Source organism: Crocodylus siamensis, chromosome 6 (genome assembly GCF_052110815.1).
Source record: "Crocodylus siamensis isolate JL-2025a chromosome 6, ASM5211081v1, whole genome shotgun sequence".
In the NCBI taxonomy this organism is placed as follows: Eukaryota; Metazoa; Chordata; order Crocodylia; family Crocodylidae; genus Crocodylus; species Crocodylus siamensis.
In genome coordinates, this window is record NC_143400.1 from 56,783,919 (window position 1) to 56,802,805 (window position 18,887).

The 18,887-nt window shown below is 43.4% G+C and overlaps 2 protein-coding genes across 5 annotated transcripts in view; one reads left to right on the forward strand and one right to left on the reverse strand.

The window, feature by feature from the left end:
* SLC25A36 (solute carrier family 25 member 36) overlaps positions 1-9,260 on the reverse strand; it is a 43,369-nt gene extending 34,109 nt beyond the window's left edge. The window contains exon 1 of the mRNA XM_090051070.1: positions 9,071-9,260. Coding sequence (XP_089907196.1) covers positions 9,071-9,111 — 41 coding nt within the window. The 5' untranslated portion in view covers positions 9,112-9,260. The remainder of the gene's footprint in view (positions 1-9,070) is intronic.
* The window catches only part of LOC149862866 (uncharacterized), a 60,727-nt gene continuing 50,607 nt past the window's right edge, over positions 8,768-18,887 (forward strand). For all 4 annotated transcript variants that reach the window (XR_016442892.1, XM_090051074.1, XM_090051071.1 and 1 more), the window contains exon 1: positions 8,768-9,084. The gene's annotated coding sequence lies outside the window, so the exon portion shown is untranslated. The remainder of the gene's footprint in view (positions 9,085-18,887) is intronic.

Sequence of the window (18,887 nt, forward strand, 5' to 3'; positions counted from 1 at the left end):
AAAACACCTGTATCACTGAGAAACGAGACTCACTATATTCAAGAAAATACCATACCAGCCAATTACTTTATTCAACAATAAACTTCAAAAGTGAAAAGAACTTTCTGATATAGGAAAGCAGGTTTACTCAGTGCTCAGATGAGTTATCAACACACAGAGACAGACAGACCACTGCAGAAACACTTTAAGCCTGAATATACTTTCCTACATTATCTTTCGCCAACAAAACAGAGATTCTAGGTAATACTTGACAGATTATTCTTACTGCTAAGTAGAGTAAACCAGTAGGGGCCAATTTTTCTGGCAGGCATGACACAAATTAACCCTAAACCCTTCTAGAGGACCACAAGGATCCCTTCTTTTGCCCAACCTGCTATTCTGCTTTCTGCCCTGCTGCTCTTCTTTCAGCTCCTTGCCCTATCTGCCACTGTGCTGTCTGTGCCCTCCCTGATCTGCTACATGCCACAAACAGGACCTGATGTGTGGCAGGTTGACCTCCTGTACAGTAAACAATTTAAAGAGCCACCAAAAGGTCAAAATTAAAAGCTTATTACAATAGTTTTAGCATAGTTAGTTCCAGTACCTTATATTTATTTTATGCTCCTTCAACATTTCTTTCAACTCTGCCAACACAAAAACACTATTTTTATTATCATATAATAGCACAAAGCTGCAACATTCCAGTTGCAAGGAAATATCTGAGCCAGATCAAAACCTCCACTGAAAAAAATCGTATCACCTTGTTTATTTAGGTTAGCTTTCTGCAAAACACAGAATAACCCAGGTTTTGCACCTGCCCTGTCACAGAGTAGAAAAGGGGAGAGAAATGTTCAATTTTTTTTTTAATTACAATAAAGAGAAGAGAGTAAGGCTACAAAGTTTTTTGTAGACCAGTGGTTCATTGGCCGTCTACCAGTTTGGATGGAAAAAAAAAAAAAAAAAATCTACAACCACTTAAGTACTTCAGTTGGATATAATTCCTAACTGCAGTTACAACTCACTGAACAGGTATTTAAGTACTAGGAGAACACCAGGTCCTGAAAAAATGGATTTATTTAAATAAAATAATTCTGAATTTTAAACATGAATCATATTATCAAAACTCACTTATCCTAAAACTGGTATTCAATACACAGAATTTGTGAGCAAAGAATTCAAATATTAGATGGTGGTAAGCATTATAATCTGTGCAGACAAGAAAAGCTTTATTTATTAAACAGGTCAGCTGCCATTCCAAATAGCATAAATGAGACCAATGTCCATTTTAATAGAAAACACGTGTTGTACACATGTACAAGGCAAATTCCATCATTAGTTTTTTTGTTTCCTGGCTTGCCGATTTAACAGGATAGCTAACAGAAATACTGTGAAAGAAACAGTCTCTTCTTTGTATTCACGATGCTGGCATGCCATTAATAGATGGCCAGCAACTACAGTTTAGTAAGAGATGCTCTGTAAGCTGCCAGCAAAGCCACCTCTAATTAGCACTTATCATGCTGCCTTCACTCCTGACAGACTTTAAATTTGGGGACAAACCTTTCCTATTTGTGCATTAACAAAAGCCATAATATCTCCCAATACAGAATGGTTTTTACAGGGGGGGAAAAGCCAACTTATTCCTCCCTAAAAGCCCAGTCGGTACATAGTTTATTTAAATTTTAACCCCCACAAAGAAAGTTGCAATAACTTATGTCCACAAGTAATTTTACTCAAATGCAGGTCACAGTGAACGATCCTTATTATGGGATCAAATCTTTACCAACACTGTCATCAAGCAGACTGTAAGCAATGGTTTCTACAAAGAAGTTTAAAATACACTTCTTCCAATTCCTTTCAATGTCTGCAAGCTGCTTTGTGAAGGATGAATTCAGCACTCACACAGAGTACCCTACAGAACATGTTCTAAAATCTGAAAAGTATTTTTAACTGTACTTTTACCACGTCTTATCAGCTTTGCCAACATATTCCTCATGTAGCCTATTAACCTTACCTCTCACCAGAGATGTCATGACATAGCTTCTGATCCTATAGTGCAGTCTATACAAGAGGATTCCGAGTCCCCATGTAAAACCCTATCGATTTAAAGACTGCATGACTGGTACCTTGCTACGGATCTGCCAAGAAGGAAAAATTACCACATGAAAACTGTACTTTTGTGATGCAATAGATTTGACCCCACTGCATATTTAAAAAAAAAAAAAAAAGTATCTGCCCACTTAAGGAACAAAAAGGAGCCTATTTATTGTTTGCTTGTTCTGTTTTCAATTAATACCTTAAAATCATCATTGTTGCTCTCTTAACCATCTCAGTGAAGGCAATGAAGTTATATAATAACAGCCAGGGCCTACTTCTTCCTACAGAAACTTTATTACTGGCAATGATGTGAGAAGGAAAATACCTAGTTTGACAAGTTAAGTTTCTACAGTTGGCCAATCAAGAACACAGCAAGTGACAAGTTATCAGAGATGTGTAGTCTAACATTTCTGCTTAACTACCTCTCATTGCTGCATTAGCAAAGGTGCAACTCCACAGATGGAAATACCATCATGGACAGAGAGCCAGAATTGTAACCACTGAGCCATTCAGATATTCTATAGGCTGGACTAACATTTCCAGCACCAACAGGAGGAATTATATCAGTGCTAGTGTAAGAGCTGGAAATTTAAGCAAACATTGGGGAAGATGAAACCTGTTACAGGTAAGTTATATGGGCACAAGGCTGTTAGACATCAAAATAATAAGTGGGCCGTATTATTTTACTCTATGGTTAAGGTTAGCAGTGTCCAAGGAATATACACAAGACCCATACTTTTAACATGGCAACCAGAAGTATTTGCCAGATGACAAAGACTCCCTGTTAGACCACTCATTGCATGTAAGGTTTTTTTGTTTGTTTGTTTTTTTTAAATCTCAGAGTAAATGCTGGAAATATTTCCACAATTAAATCCCCGCAAGGATATTCCATTTTTAAATTCTCTGGTAATCCAAACACTGCAATTACAAGAAGTGGGTAGTGCGGTAAGAAAACGGTCTGACAAAAAATAATTTCACTGTTTAAATTGACAGCAGCACAAAAAAGTTGACAATGTGTGCATGTGGGGAGGGGTGAAGAAAGAGGGAAGAGAGTAAATTAGATTTCCTTTTAGTGATGGCGGTAAACCTATTTGTTTACAACAGTGCACTGCTGACCAAAAGAAAAATGTTAGAAGTGTCAGGATTTCACAATTCTTAAAATATCATCAGCTATTTTTATGAAGACATAGAAGCTCAATACAACTACACCCAATTCATGGAGCAACACTAGAGTTTCTGAGACCAAGGTCTCAGAAAAACTCATTGTTTATTCAGAAGAACAGCTAGGCAAGGTAGTAAGATGGATGAGGAAGGGTACTAGTGTGGGCAAGGAAAGAAAGAGAAATTCAGTCGGGTCTAGAAGATATCCAAAGACTGTATGAATTGTGCTACGAGTCTAAGTTTAGGAGGACAGAATTTGTCCAATTTTCTGGATAATTCAGATAGGTGAAGCCAGCAGTACTTTTTCCCTAATTACAAATTAAAGTCCCCAAAATAGCTTTATAAACCACTGGACAACTTTAAAAAATACATCCTTTTAAATTGAAGAAACTGCAAAACAAAACACATTAATTCTCCACTGAAGATATTTTAGCAGCGTACAGCTGTACAATGAAGCTTCAGCATACATTCTGAGTCTCAAACCCTTATTCAGGTTCAGTTTTTACAAGAACTCACTAGTAACTGCAGCCAGTCAAGCAGCTGCTAGACTTCAGTTATTTGTAGTAAATAACTCAAGACTTTTAGCTATATACACAGCTTGCAGAAAGCCAAGGAGACTGTCTCTGTAGTCAATCTACCTATTCTGAACAAATGTCCACTTGCTGTAGAGAGCAAAAAAAGTGAAAGCCAGAGAACTGCATAACTTACATGCACCATCCACCAGAAAAGGTCCCTCACCTCTAACATGTAGCACTGAAATGTCCTGGTCTAGAGTGATCTCTCTAATCTAGATTTGAGGCCTCCATAATTTATGCGAATTGAGCAGCACCCCATTTCAAAAACTAATTTATTGAAGTGTTTACCTCCTTGCAGAGGGGCCAGACAGTGAGGGGGGCAATAGCCAGAGATGGGCAAAATATGGTTGGGAAAGTCACACTTGGGCCCCAATGTTGGCAGCTGGCATGGGTAGCGGGTCTGGTTCTGGCCTCAGCTGGTACCACAGCAGATGCTGGGCCCAAGCAGCCCTGTCCACCCATCCATCAAAGCACGGCAGCCTGGGAGATGGGAGTTTGGCCCGCACAGGGTCTGCAGGGCTGGACTCCATCTCTCAGTATACCATGGGGGACGCTGGGTGGAAGCAGCCCTGCCTGCATACCTGAAACAAAGCGGTAGCCTGGGAGATGGAGTCTGACCTTGCCCAGCACCATGTGCAAGAGAGAGTGCACACGCTCCTCAACAACTCAAAACTTAAGAGGCCCTCCAGCCCAAATAATTGTCCACCCCTGCTGTACACTTATCTCCTCACACCTTGAGACACCTTCAAAAGATCTTGCTCCACCCTAGGGTGCCATGGAACCGATTGGGAATCGCTGCTCTACAGTCTTGCTGCAGACAAGCTGCCAGACTAGATTTGCACATTTTTAGAGAACTAATCACAGTATGCAGCCCCAATGTCCCAGACATTTCTGGGATAGACAGCAAGTCATCCCCAACTGAAAACTGAAGTGCTGGCCACCAAACTAATTTCCACTTGGGTCACTTCAATTACTATGATCTCATTCCCCATACAATTTCTGAAGCCAATTACCAAGGCCTTGGTCTTTTACAAAGAACAAAATGTTTTAAGATTCTTCTTACTACAAACCTTTAAAGATTGCATCTGCAATGCACACATCTAACCTGGACTATACTGAGCTGGATGCTACCCAATATAGAAGTTTGTTAACCTGATCCTCTAATATTAAGACTTAAATGCTCCATAGCTTTCTCCTCATAACCTGAAATAAAAATAAAAGTGATTGAGCTCATATGATAACCATGGTCTCTAGGTTGAAAAGTAAGAAAGAAATCCTGGGCAGTGCAACAAAGCAACTGAAAGCCTTGCCTAAAAGATACTGACGCCTTGCTATAGGATGCCCTATATCAGGATCTGCTAGCATAAGATGCACTAGAAATCAGGAACTGATAATGTAAGATGCTTGAAAACAAAAGGGGTTAAATTAACTGATAGTAGTAGAATACTGATGCTCAAATTCTTTGACAAGGTTGAGAGTAACATAAAAGGAAGCAACCCTCCAGTAACAAGCAGAATTCAACATTTACCGCTAGCTTGATAGTTTACTGACATTACAGTCCTAATCAGCTTCTTGTACCTTTGATATAAACTACTGAAATAATTTTCCAAGAAAACCATGGAGCATAAAAAGTTCTAGAGTCTGACACTTCAGTACAGAAACAGTAAAGCAAGCAGACATGAAGTGGCAGAGGGACCTTGCTATAAGAATATATTCTCTCTCAAATTATTTTGGTTAAAATTGTTTATCTTTTTTTTGGAGATTACATATTCCAATAGTAGAAAACTTATCTGGAAAGTCTGTATTTTGTTCTTAAAGAAACAAAAGTTGTTCATCTCATACCATCTTTGAATCTCAGTCACATGCTCTAAACATCTAAATGATCTAATGCATCTTTGTTACTTTACCAGTAGGAAATCAATAGCATGGCAAAAGTATGTGTTGCCATGTTTTCATAGGCTTTTGAAAGGACTTCATCTTTAAAAACTGTAAAAAAGTCAAAAACACGTTTTGCTATAAAACCAGTAATGATATTTTCACATATAATAAAGTGCCACTTCATTTATATACTGGAAATGAATTGTACAAACTACTCCAGCATACGTAAACAGGAGAATTTTCTTAATTGGCAAAAGTTATAGGGTATTCTTTATGACCCACCTGTGTAAACAGAGTTCATCCGAGATCAAGACAAGAAAAGAAAGTACCCTAACAGCACTTTAAAATATTGATAATATATAGGGGTGCACTGATATACTGGCTGATTATCAGATTGGTACCAATAAAAAGAAAAAAGCCAATGTTATTGGCTATCAGGTTTTTTGGTGTTCATTGTAGCCAATAATTATAGCCATATGCCTAGAGCACCCTGGTGAGCACTGTCTGGTCCCCATGCCCCACCGCCGGCACCACCACATGCAAACTACAAGTCCCAGCGAGCAATGGGAAGGGGAAGGAGTGCCATGCTCAGTAACATAGGGACTGTTACCAACTCCTGCTGCTGCTGCTGCTGCTGCTGCTGCTGCTGCCATGGCAATGCTGTGCACGCAGCAGGGGCCTGAGCACCAGGACTGCTGCAGAGATGCTGGGCTGTGCACAGTCAGGGTAAGGTACCCCGCAAGGGGCATTCCGCTCCACTGGGCACCAGGCGCCTTTGCAAAAACAGCTTCTCCCCAGCAGCCATAGGAGCTCACCTGAGTGGGACCTGCTGGTGCTGAAGCAGTGGCATGCTCTGGGGCTCCAAATGTGCCCAGCACCATTATCTGCACAACATTTGCCCCACCCACCCAGGATAGCAGCACGGGTTGTGCAGGGAGTGGAGCTGTTGGTAGGAGCCGGGGCAACATGCATGGAAATAAGGGAATCACCACCATCCTCATCGAAGGCCAGAGCAGACAGGAGACACGTGCATGTGCTATAAATGCAAAACAAAAAAGTATGATGTCAACAGTTTAAAATGCCTTGCACTATTACTAGTATCAGTTATCGGATTGGCATTGGCTGGTATGGATGGTCAATCATCAGCTATCAGTATCAGCCAAAAAAAAAATCTTTATCTGTACACCCCTAATAATTAGTGTTTAAACACAGTTCCAAGTCCCACTAAGTTTTGTAGAATGTTCTACTAAAGTAAAAATGGCTTTAACTTTTAACAATGAAGAACAAGTTATAATTGGTGAATATCTTGTTCCAAAGGTATTTGTTACAAAACAAAACAAAATCAGCCAAGCCTGCTGTAGAGGGATCTAGGTAGAACACGCAGTTTGGGGGGGCGGGAACGGGGGGCGGGGGACTATAAGAAATAGAACAACTCTAGTCTAAAATCAGATCAAGCTGGATTACTGTCTGATGGCTGCTTGGACCCTGTTCTGAAGCAAGCTATTGGTCACAATCCAGTTCTGCGAGGATATTATCATCTCATATTATTAAGACACCACAAATGACTTCTTCAGCCATAGTCTCAATACAAACGTCAAGGATAACATGGAAATGCTACACATGCTTATGATCAGTTCTTTCATGTTGCTTTATTGAACAGAGATGTTATAACCATCCTGCATTACTCGCCCTACGAATAACTAGACTTCAGTTTCTGGAGTTATAAACTTGGAACCTTACATTTATACAGAAAAATTGTGAGAACAGAGTTAAAAGCAAAATTCCTGCTTTCCCATTTTCTTCCCAGTGCACACAAGCACATTTTGACTACAGTGTTAGATACATGTTAGATACTAAAACGGTCCTGAGAAAGGCCCCTAATGCTTTCCTATGGTCTACAGCCAAATCTGAGTTAAGATGCAACTCTTCAGTGACCAAGCAGCTCCTGATGTGATGACCTTGAGCAACTTTCACACTACTAAGTGTGACATACTGAGCCCAGATTAGAGGCAAATCCATGGCTAGCACCCAAGGAAAGACCTCTCAGTCCCTCCTGCACAGTAAAGTCTCTGACCCATTTAAAGGAGCTAACAGCCAGGCAACAAGGGTTTGTAGACCAGGTCTCTCAACAAAGGCAGGGAAATATACTAGCTGCAGAGCTAAAAAATCTGCATCTAGCTTCCATTATGTTTACAGGCCTCCTTCTCAAGCCAGTTCTCACTGTAGGCCTCCCTTTTGCAGAGCTGTCAAGTCAAGGTGCCAAGATGAGGCATCAGTCTACTCTTTTTGTTCTGCAAACTTAAAATGATCTGGATTTCAGGAGCTGTCCCGGGCCCTGCTGTATAATCCTCCTTCTTTCACAAAACGAGGAGGGCAGAAATTGTAACCACCTGCCTAGCACCACTTGGGGGATCAGTGCACATCCTGCCCACTGAGACCCAGGGTGTAGGGACTCAAGCTCGGCTCAGGCCAGACTTATGCTCTCCTCTACCAGAACTACCATCCCATCAGTATGGCCTCTCCCACCACCACAACCAGGAGCACCTGCCAGATAGCTGTCCCATGAGAAATAAGCTAAAGTCAGGCTGCCTCCAGTGTCCCGCAGGAGCACTCAATTCCAGCCTGCAGACTGACCACAGCTCTAGCACTCTCCTCGGGCCTGTGGGGCTCACCATGGCTCCATAGGAGGCTGCAGATCTGGAGCAGGGCCCGATACTGGCACATGGGTTGATCCTGGCATGCAGGGTCCCATCCAGCCCGCACCCGGCTCTTATCTGAGCCTTGCTGCCAGAAGGTTGAGCCCCACCGCATCTGTCTCCCAGCCCGGAGTACTGGGCGCGCCTTCCCTTCCCCGCGGACGGCCAGGCAAGCCCCGGAGGCGCTAAGGGCGGGCTCCCGGGCCCGAGGGCAGCGGCAGGCAGGATGTCGCAGCCTGGGAATCCGGTCTCGATGGGACCCCCGGGCGCCAGGCTCCTGCGCCTGGAACAGGGCCCCAGATAAACAGAGCCTGCCATTGGCCACAGGGGCACGTGACGTTACCGTCTCGCTCCGTCAGGCCCCTGGCACGTGACCCGGGCAGACCCTGGGGGGTCCTGCCCCGACCGGCCCGCCACTGCCGCCTGCCAGCCGCGCGGCTGAGGGGCGCGGCCACGGCCTCCGGAGCCGCTCGGCAGCGCCCCGTGCAGCCCCCTGCCTGCGCCGGGCCCGGGCAACCAAGACGGGGATCGTAGCCGCGTGGGCGGGGAGCCAGGGCCTCCCGTGGGCACCACCCGCCCCGCAACCCCTCAGCCCCGCAACCCCTGCAGGTAGCCCGGGAGCGACCATCGCCCGTCAGCCCCGAGGCGGCGGCTCCGCACGGCTGGGCCTCGCCGCCCCGCACGTACCCTCCAGCAAACAGGTGCACCAGGGTGTCTCGCTGGCTCATTCTCGCTCATTCTCGTCCCCGGCGGGCGGTGCCGGCGCGTCTGCTCCGCTCCTGCGTCCTTCCCTGCTCGCTGCGCGGAGCATCTATGTGCGGCGCGACCGCGGCTTCCTGCTTACTGCGCGGCAGCCCCCTCGCCCAGCCCCGCCCCGCCGGGCGCCGAGCCCTCATTGGCCGGGGGCGGCGCGTCACGGCGTTTCACGCGGGTGAGCAAGGGGGCGCAGGCTGGGGAGGCTGTGCCTTTGGGAAGCGCCAGGGATCCCCGTGCTTACTGGAGTCTGAGGTGCCCCTGAATTTCCGGCGACCCTTCAGTAATTACATTCGAAATATAGAAAATGACACTACGTGGTACTGTTTTCCAGGTGTAGAGTTTAAATGTGGAGGGTTCTCTTCAATTGGACCCCCGCCCTTGGTACAGCAGGGAAAGAAGTGGCTGGGGGGTGGACAGCCCTGCTTTTCCCTCTGCAGCCTTCCTGCCCCCACCCCCATGAGCTCTGCTCCTCACCACCTTACTCCCCACAGTCTTTGCCTCTTCCCCCCCACCCCCCTTTGCCGACAAACTGCTCAGACTTCCCTCCCTGGAGCACAGCTCAGGGAAGCTCAGCCCTTGCTGGGCCATGCAGCAGTGGTGTTGCTGATTGGGCCGGCAGGGGACAGCGTTTCATGTGCTCTGTGCCCAGGAGAGAATCCAACCTGAGCCAGAGCCAAGCTGTGCCTGACATCAAGGGGGAGGGGGAGAGGGGGAGGCAGGGGCCAAAGCTGCAGAGAGCAAGGGGTAGGAGACTGCTGTGGGTTGGAGTCTGCCCCCCTACTTTGGACACAAATCTAAGGCCAGGGGTTTCTCCTCTGCTGACTGGAGGACAGATGGTTTGAGTAAATACAACATTGTATACTCTCCCATGGGACAGGGCATATTGCAACTATATGGTGTCATATATGGTGTGCAGAATAGTGTTACTGCATGGCAATGGCATCCAAGACAGTAATAGTCCCATTGCACAATGCCCTACAGTGTGTGTTATAGCATATCCCTCTAGCATCTGGCTTATAAATACATTGGTGATTTTCACACTTCCTAAAGTTGTATAACTGCTGCTGCTCCCAAATCCATCCCCTCATCCTAAAAACTGAAACCTAAGTGTGCTGCCATTGTGAGGCCAGGTCACCTACCTTCCAGCCAGCCCCACCGTTACCCAGTCTCTTTGCAGAACATCAGCTAGTACTGCATGAATTTAATTGTTCTGTTGACTCTGGTGGAGTTATGCTGAGCTTCCAGCTAACTTTTGTTTTTGGGGTCAGTTTAATAAACTAGTACTGCATGGCACAGAGCCAAACCTTTCTGATTGCTGTAAACCCCACCATTTTTGCATAATCTGTTTGATTTACTTATTCTTTTATACTTAAGAAAAACCTTTCAAATTTGAACCTAACATAAATGAAAGTCCCTTCCTTTTTTTAAAAAAAGATAAATAGGTGGCCCATGACAAAATGGGAAATGGTCTGAGGGTACAAAGCACAAGCTGCTGTTTGAAGTAGAGCAAAAGAATTGTAATCAGCATGAATGGCAAAACAGGGGAAGAAAGAAGCCAGCCACCAATGACAATTAAGAAAGATGTAGGAACAAGGAATTGGAAGATCCAGATAAAAAGATGAGAACCTTTTCACTGGAGTGGGGAGGCAAGGGAAAGGAGACCAATATAATGTTGTTTGTGAGTCTGTAGAGGAATTCAAATAATTATATAGAAGAATGACAGCCTCTCATGATCTATTATTGAAGTTGCAAGCATCTGCTATGAGAAAACTTATTTTAGCTATTCTATAATATTGGTTTAAGATAATGTGTAACATCTGAAAATTGTCAAGTTTGCTCATGAAGAAAATTATTTCTTCACTGTATGAAGAAAATGTATGACTTAGGTTTTAAAAATTACCCTGATTTGAATATTTTACCTTCTATCTAATGTTTGTGTGTTTATTTATCTCTAGCTCAAAAATAGCTTACCATTCAAATAAGTAAGTAAATATCTTATTTACTACCCATTCAAACTTTTACATTTCATACTAAAGGCAGGCAAGCTTTATATTTGTACCTAGCTATTTCTGGCCACTGTCCTGCCAAAACTAGGGTTAAATGGAGGTATTTGCGTGTATAGTATTAAATATCTGAATTCATCTTTATAGATGGCCTTAGTGAATCAGTGCATTACATGAACTATGCGTCTTGGACTTTATTATCATGATAATCACTGTGTTAATTGAATAATCAGTTGACCTTCAATTTTTTGTAATCACATTATATATACATGATGTTATTATGTGCTTTACCGTAGCAGCTTTTTTGATACAAGAGAAATAAATAAATTAAAAAAATTAAAGAAAAAAACTACATGGGAAAATTTTCAAATCCCCAAAGTATTGTTTCAGAAGTCAGCTAATTGTTGTTCCAAGTTAAACATTTTCAAAATCTATGCACTTAAAAAAATCAAGGAATGAATAACTAAGAATATCATAAATTTTGTGCTATTAACATAAACAAAGCATTATTTTTATCGAGTATAAAGAAACCTGTATCTCATTACAACCTCACAAACAATGCTAATTCAGAATAAGTATTGTTCACTTATCAGTAATCTCAGTACAGAACCACAGCTCAATATTCTTTTGAAACATATCACTAAAGTTACTCATAAATTATTAGTTTTGTCATAAAATGATAGCTTTTCATCTTTCTGATTAAGCTACATGTACAGTGTATGTTAAGATCAGAAGCCTGAGCTTGATGTGCAAGGCACAAATAAGCCAAGGGAGTAATTCCAAAGTAAAAGCATGAGAACGGCAGGAAGGGAGGTGATTGAAGCAAGAACATTTAAAATAAAGGAAGGCCAGAAAGAAAGACTTTGGAGCAGTTGACATGAAACAATTGACATGTTTTTTTTTATTTTCATTTTTTTAACATATGTACCAAATTGTAGCTGATGGGACATATTGCTCCTGTGTGCTGTATGTAGATGACACACAAGAGTACCTCTCAAGATAGATATTTCAAATCTCCCCTTAATGCTATTCTCTTTGAAACACACAGCAAAAGCCTCCAAAGAGGAAAAAGTAAGACTTCAAAACCACTGAGGGACCCTTCCTCCTCTAGCTTAATGCAATTTGGCAGAACTAGAGGCAGGAGAGGGTCATGTGTAGTTTGGCACAAAGTGTCTCACAGGAAAGGAATTAAATTTACTCAAGATAATTAGAGCAGTTAAATTATTTTAGAATTATTTCAAAAGAGCACTAATGATTTTATTAAATGCTGCATCGAGTATGAGAATCATATGCCAGATGCAAACTCTAAGGTCACATGCATCCAAGAGTTTCCATTTCCAGCTACATTTTCTTGGTAGGAATAGAGTGTGGTTTTTAAATAGCCATATGACATTGAAAATGGAGAACATATTCCAAGAAAGTCAAAATTAAAGAACTAGTACAGTAACAAAGACTCTCTGCTCTTATGCTTTCTGTGTATAGGTGAACTCCAGTGCTAGGAACTGGTGGTAACTACATGTGGAACTTTTTGTTTATACCGTGACAACTGAAAAATGTCATTTGATAAAGGGGATGCTTACTGAAAGGATTATAAGAAGAGATGGTACACTTTCCTTTGAGTACATCTCCTATGATGCAGTAAGGTCATAGCTCCTATAATGAGCTCCCATTCATCATTATGACAGGGAAAGTGATGCATCATAGCAGAGATAATCCAAACACAGAGACCAGAATATGAAGGAGTATTAGACACCAAATCCAAATTCCAAGAGGTGTGGTAGCATCTTTTTAAATCCATATATTTCTGTTTGCAACTGAACTTGTTTTTGTTTGTTTGTTTTATACATTTTACTTTAAGAGATCAAGAAAAGAACAGTTGTTTTGGGCAGACCTATGTCAGGAAGGGTAAGTAGGGATCCAGATGCCAGTCATTGACCAGGGGGTGCAGAGCAGGCAGTTATAGTTGCATCAGACTGAGGTCTGGGAAACCAGCAAACTGAAGTCATGAGTCAGGATCCAACTGTCAGAAGTCTAGACTGGAGCTGACAAGTCTGGAAAAATGATGTCTGGTGTGGAATCTGGAACAAGGAGTCAGAAGCCTAGAATTTTTCAGAAAGAGAAAACATATATCCTGTTGAATAGTCTGCCGGCCACTGAAAGACTGCTTCTTATAAGTAGGCAGCATGACAGTGCAGGCAACTGGGGACAGCTGGAAGTAGATGACTGGCAGCCAGGTACACTTACGTAACCAGGGCCAGAACCAGCTCGGGGCGATTTGGCTTGCCTACTACCATGACTCCTGACAATGGGGCAATAAACTGACTTTTCTGCTAGCAAATCTCAAATCTCCAGTTAGTTTAAGAGCAGTAAGCCCAAGAGAGGGAATTCATTCAGGTCTAGCCTGTACCCTCACTAATATACCAGTCTTCAATTTATCCTTTCTTCCACACATGTACTATCAAAACTGGCTAACTCTTACTGATTGTTCTGTCTGGGTGTCAGGATTTTTTTTAACAACCACAGTACGGTTTCATTCTTCCTGCTTACAAAGTTGGGACTGTTAGGGTTTTATCCTTTACACTCTCAAGCTCCCAGCAACTTGTTTTCCTGTCACATTTTTCTAGTAGTTGCGGACAGAACCCATTTGTATACCTACTTTAGCCAGAAGCCTTTCTGTCCCACAAGCTACTTTTTCATCTCAGCAGAAACAGACTTTCAACTGCTTTCATCTTGCTCATCTCCCTAGACCAGTGGTTCCCAACCTTTTTTTTCCATGTCCTGCTGCTGGGAGTGGATTGCAGTGGGGGCAGAGGAGCTCCTAGCATGCAGCATGGCTTATCTTTTCTGTGCGGCACTGCCGGCCTTGCCCCCACAACCCTCATTTGGGTCGTGACCCAGGATTGTGAACCACTGCCCTAGACAGTCAGATAGTTTTTCTTGCTTATCTTTAGCAGCATAGAGAAAGATAATGGCATACTTGCCATTTGGCAACATTTCTGCATTTCTGCTACACCAACCATGTCATCCCACCGTTCTGAACTGATGCTTCAGTTCTTCGTACATTGTGCATGGTATGAAAATGCCTTCTCTCCCTTGGATTTTACAATGCTTTACAGTTAGCTCTACAAACAGAAAAGATTCCAGAAGATGGATCTCTCTAGACAATAAATTTCCAAGTATAAAACAGGGACAATGTAATGTTGAAAGCATTGCTTTTTTGTTTTTGTTTTTGTTTTAAGTATCCTTTCAAAAAATAAAACAGTTTGCTGTCTCTTGAAAGTCTCAAGGTTAATTTATGTAAGACAACAGAAAGCAGATTCTCTTTGAAATAATATTTATATTAAATAACTTGTTTAAAAGAAGAAATATTTAACATTCCCTGACACACTAATTATCTAAGTGGTATTCCCTTCCCTAATCAGATGCACACAAATATTATGTTTGTTTCTCTCAAGTGAGTATTTTGTTTGGAATGGTATTGAAGTTTTGAATCTAAACCATTTATATCCATTTATCTCTGCTTCTGTGAGTCTATCAGGCTTTGGAGTGAGGGAGGATTAAACCTCCTATCACTAGTAAATTCTGAAATTAAGTAGCAGAATTTCAGGATGTCAAAGGCCACTTTGTTAGGAATCTGTATAGAACTCACTCTGAAAGTCCATGTAGGTATTCTACTGATGCGAATTCCCCATGGCAAGGAGAAGCATGGGGCCATAACCATCTAGAAGTTTCTGACTTCTAGTTATCACCACAGAATACCTTACCAGTTTAGTGTTGGTCATTCAGCCATCAGGGGTGTTGTAATGGAGGTATGTACTGCTAGGAAGAAGGTGCTGTCCTAAGTCATATGTCTGGGCAGTATACAAGAGATCATTTATGGGCTGGAGTCTTAAATTGTATTGGAGCACTGATGGCACCTGTGTCCCAATTCTTTCCTTTTTATACCAAATATGAGTGTTCATCAGTGAAAAAGGGTCCTCTTCTTTCTCATCTGTATGATATTTCAGGAATCCTTCTGTCTTGTCCATCTCTCTCTTTTATCTCTCTCTTGGGATGTGCAGAAGAGTCCTTTGAACGTGTCATGTCTTGAGTATCTTTTCCCTGTAAGGGGCACATTGAGAGAGATTTAACTGTAGGTGTATACTAAAGATCATCAAACCAGGGGGAGGAGTTCAATCTGGAGTTCTCTCAAGAACTGGTAGAGGCCACGTGCTCACGGGACATGGTGCGATGGCCAGAACTAGAGGGATTAATAAGCAATAAGTATGTGCTTCTTAGAAGCATTTGGTATTTTGCCTAAACAGGTAATATTAGTTAATATAAAGCTTGTAAGTTTGTAAACCGCAAATGTAACTTGTCCGTCATAAGTTTAACCAAAATGATAAAATTAACTGTTTGTGGAACTGACTAGGTCCCATAGGCTCTGAGTTGCTCTGAAGCCAACAGATTAGGATAAGACCAGGTATAAAAAGCGTGTGCATCAGGTGACCAGCAGGAAGGAGGGAACAGAACGGTCACTGCTGTTCCATGCCTGGACCCTGGACTCCTGGTGTGAGTGAGGATCGGATCCTGATCAAGGGACCTTCCCCGGTAATCCCTCTGACAGCATCGATCGGGGATGCCTGACTTTGCTGGAATCACTTGATGCATACGTAGGCATCGAGGAACTATCAATAAGTTGCCAACCCATGTCTGTCTGTTGTTTTGAACAGTCCACTGGCTAATACCCTCACAGTGCCCAGTTGGCCTGCGACAGAATTGATCTATCTGTAGTTATTATCTGTTGTTATTATTTACTATTACCTCTTTAATACTACATTATCTGCTTATCGGATTTATCTTTCTGTTAACTGTTGTGTGTGTGTAAGCTATAGTAAATTTGCCTTTACTCCATTCCCAACTTTGCCTCCTCAATCCGAAACTGAACCTAAAAACCCAGTTGGCCTGTGATAGAATTGATATGCTCACAGTGCCCAGCTGGCCTGTGACACATGGTCGTCATGGGTGACTTCAATTACCCAGACATCTCTTGGGAGGAACACTTGGCTAAGTCAGATCGGTCATGTTGCTTCCTGACTTGTATTGAAGAGCTCTTACCTCACTCAGGAAGTGCACAGGCCAACCAGGGGTAATGTTCTGCTAGACTTGGTTTTGGCCAAAGGAGACGATCTGGTGGGTGACTTGAATGAAAAGGGTAGCCTGGGTAACAATGACAATTAAATCATCATGTTCACTGTCAGTCATAAGGCAGGCAAATCAGCTTGCAGAGTTGAAGTTCTGGACTTCCAAAAAAAAAAAAAAAAGCAAATTTCAACAGGCTCAGGGCAATAGTGGGAGAAGTGCTGTGGGACCAGGGAAGGTGAAAAGGAGTGCATGAAGAGTGGTCATTCCTCAAGGACATGATCCTCAAAGCACAAAAGAAGTCCATTCCCATGCAGAGGAAAGGTAGCAAAAGGGCTGGTAATCCCCCTTGGCTTAATAGGGATATCATGATCCCCTTGAAAAAGAAGAAAGAGGCATACAAACAACGGAAGCTTGTGACAGTCCCCAAGGAGGACTATGCAACAAGAACCCATGCTTGTAGGGAGCACATTAGAAAGGCTAAGGCGGTGACTAAATTTAAACTAGCAACACAAATCAAGGACAATAAGAAGTCCTTCTTAGGTATACTGGGAACAAGAAGAAAATAAATGGGAATGTGGGGCCATTGCTTAACAACTCAGGACAGCTGGTTACCAACACTCAGGAGAAAACTGAACTGAATGACTACTTTGCTTCAGTATTTAACTGAACTAAGGGGAAAATCGTACTAGATAAGGTTTGGAATGAGCATGGTGGGAATGACCACCTTCCTACCATTGACGTTGAGCTAGTGTGTGATCAGTTAGAAAAGTTAGACATTTATTAGTCAGCAGGGCCGAATGAACTTCACCTGAGGGTGCTGAAGAAGCTGGATGAAGTCATCATGGGACCTCTGGCAAAACTCTTCCGAAACTCGTGGTGCCCAGGGGAGGTCCCTGAAGACCGGAAGAAGGCCAATGTTGTGCCCATCTTCAAGAAGGGGGAGAGAGAAAACCCAGGCAACTATAGGCCAGTTAGCCTAACTTCTATCCCAGGGAGAATCCTGGGAAAATTCATCAAGGAGTCTATGTGCAGTACGCTTACAGAAGGAAGGATTTTGAACGACAGCCAGCATGGCTTTGTCATGGGCAGATCTTGTCTTACCAATCTCATCTCCTACAACCTGGTAACTCGGCACATGGGTAAGAGAAGGAGGTCAGTGCTGTATACCTACACTTCCAAAAGGCCTTTGATCTGGTATCTCATGATGTTCTCATGGGAAAATTGGAGGATTGTGAGCTTAACTGCTTGATGGTCAGGTGTGTAGGAAGCTGGTTGTGGGCTAGGACCCAGAGAGTTCTAATGAATGGATCTGTGTCATCCTGGCAAGAAGTGGCCAGTGGTGTCCCTTAGGGGTCCATGTTCAGTGCTTTTCAACATCTTTATCAATGATTTAGAATGTAGAGGTGAAGAGCTCACTGGCCAAATTTGTGGACAACACCAAGTTATGGGGGAGTGTGGTCACGCTTGAAAATAGTTTACAGATACCAGGTGGACCTGGACAGACTTACAAGTTGGGTAGATCAGAACCAGATGAACTTCAACATTGAGAAGTGTCAAGTGCTCCATCTGGGGACGAACAATCCCACACACTTACAGGCTCAGTGGCGCCATACTGACTAGTAGGGGTGTGTGAAATAGGCTGTATTCAATTGGAATTCGGCCTGAATTGGGGACAGTGATTCAATTCATTGATTCGGATCACTGTCTCAATTTGATTTGGCTGAATCTGAAGATTTGATGCTGATCTGTAGTGTCAGCGTTTCAGCCATAGACACAGCTTTAAATGTTTTTCCTACATACCTCAAGGTACCAGGCACAGCTCGTGAACACTGTGATGGTGGGGTGGATGGAGCGTCTCACAGGAGTGCAGGGGGCCCCCCCGCACGTGCTCAGCGGTGGACCCAGAAGTGGACTGGGAGTACTTCTGCTCCACTTCCAGGTCCACTGCTGAGCATGCAGGGACCACACCTGCACCCGCCCTGGCTCAGGAATCAGCCACAGGGGGACCCTGGGTGCCCCCCAGACCCAGGAGGCACCAGCTGCTGAGCTGGGGGCAAAGGGAGGGTCCCCCACACGCTCTATGGTAGACCTGGAAGTGGACCGGAAGTACTTCTGGTCCACTTCTGGGTCCACCGCTGAGAGCACTCGGGACCCCCCGCCCACCTCTGCCGCGCTTCTGTGGGACGCTCCATCTGCCTCAGCATTCACAAGCCACCTGGTACCTTGAGGTATGTAGAAAAAACATTTAAAGCTGTGTCTATGTCCAAATCATCAAATTGCTCCGAATCAATTTGGAGGGTTCCAATTTGATTTGGAGAGATTAAATGGTGTCCTGATTTGATTCGGATATTTGGCTACTGAATCGAGCCAAATCTCCACCGAACTGAATCAGCAACTGAGGCTTTGTACAGCCCTACTGACTATCACCACAACTGAAAGGGACCTAGGGGTAATAATAGGCCATAGTACGAATGTGAGCTATCAGCGCGATGCTGTAGCCAGCAGGGCAAACAATACTCTGACATGCATCAACAGATACATCTCAAGCAAAACCAAGGAAGTGATTCTTCTGCTCTACTCAGCATTGGTGAGACCGCAGCTGGAGTACTGCGTCCAGTTCT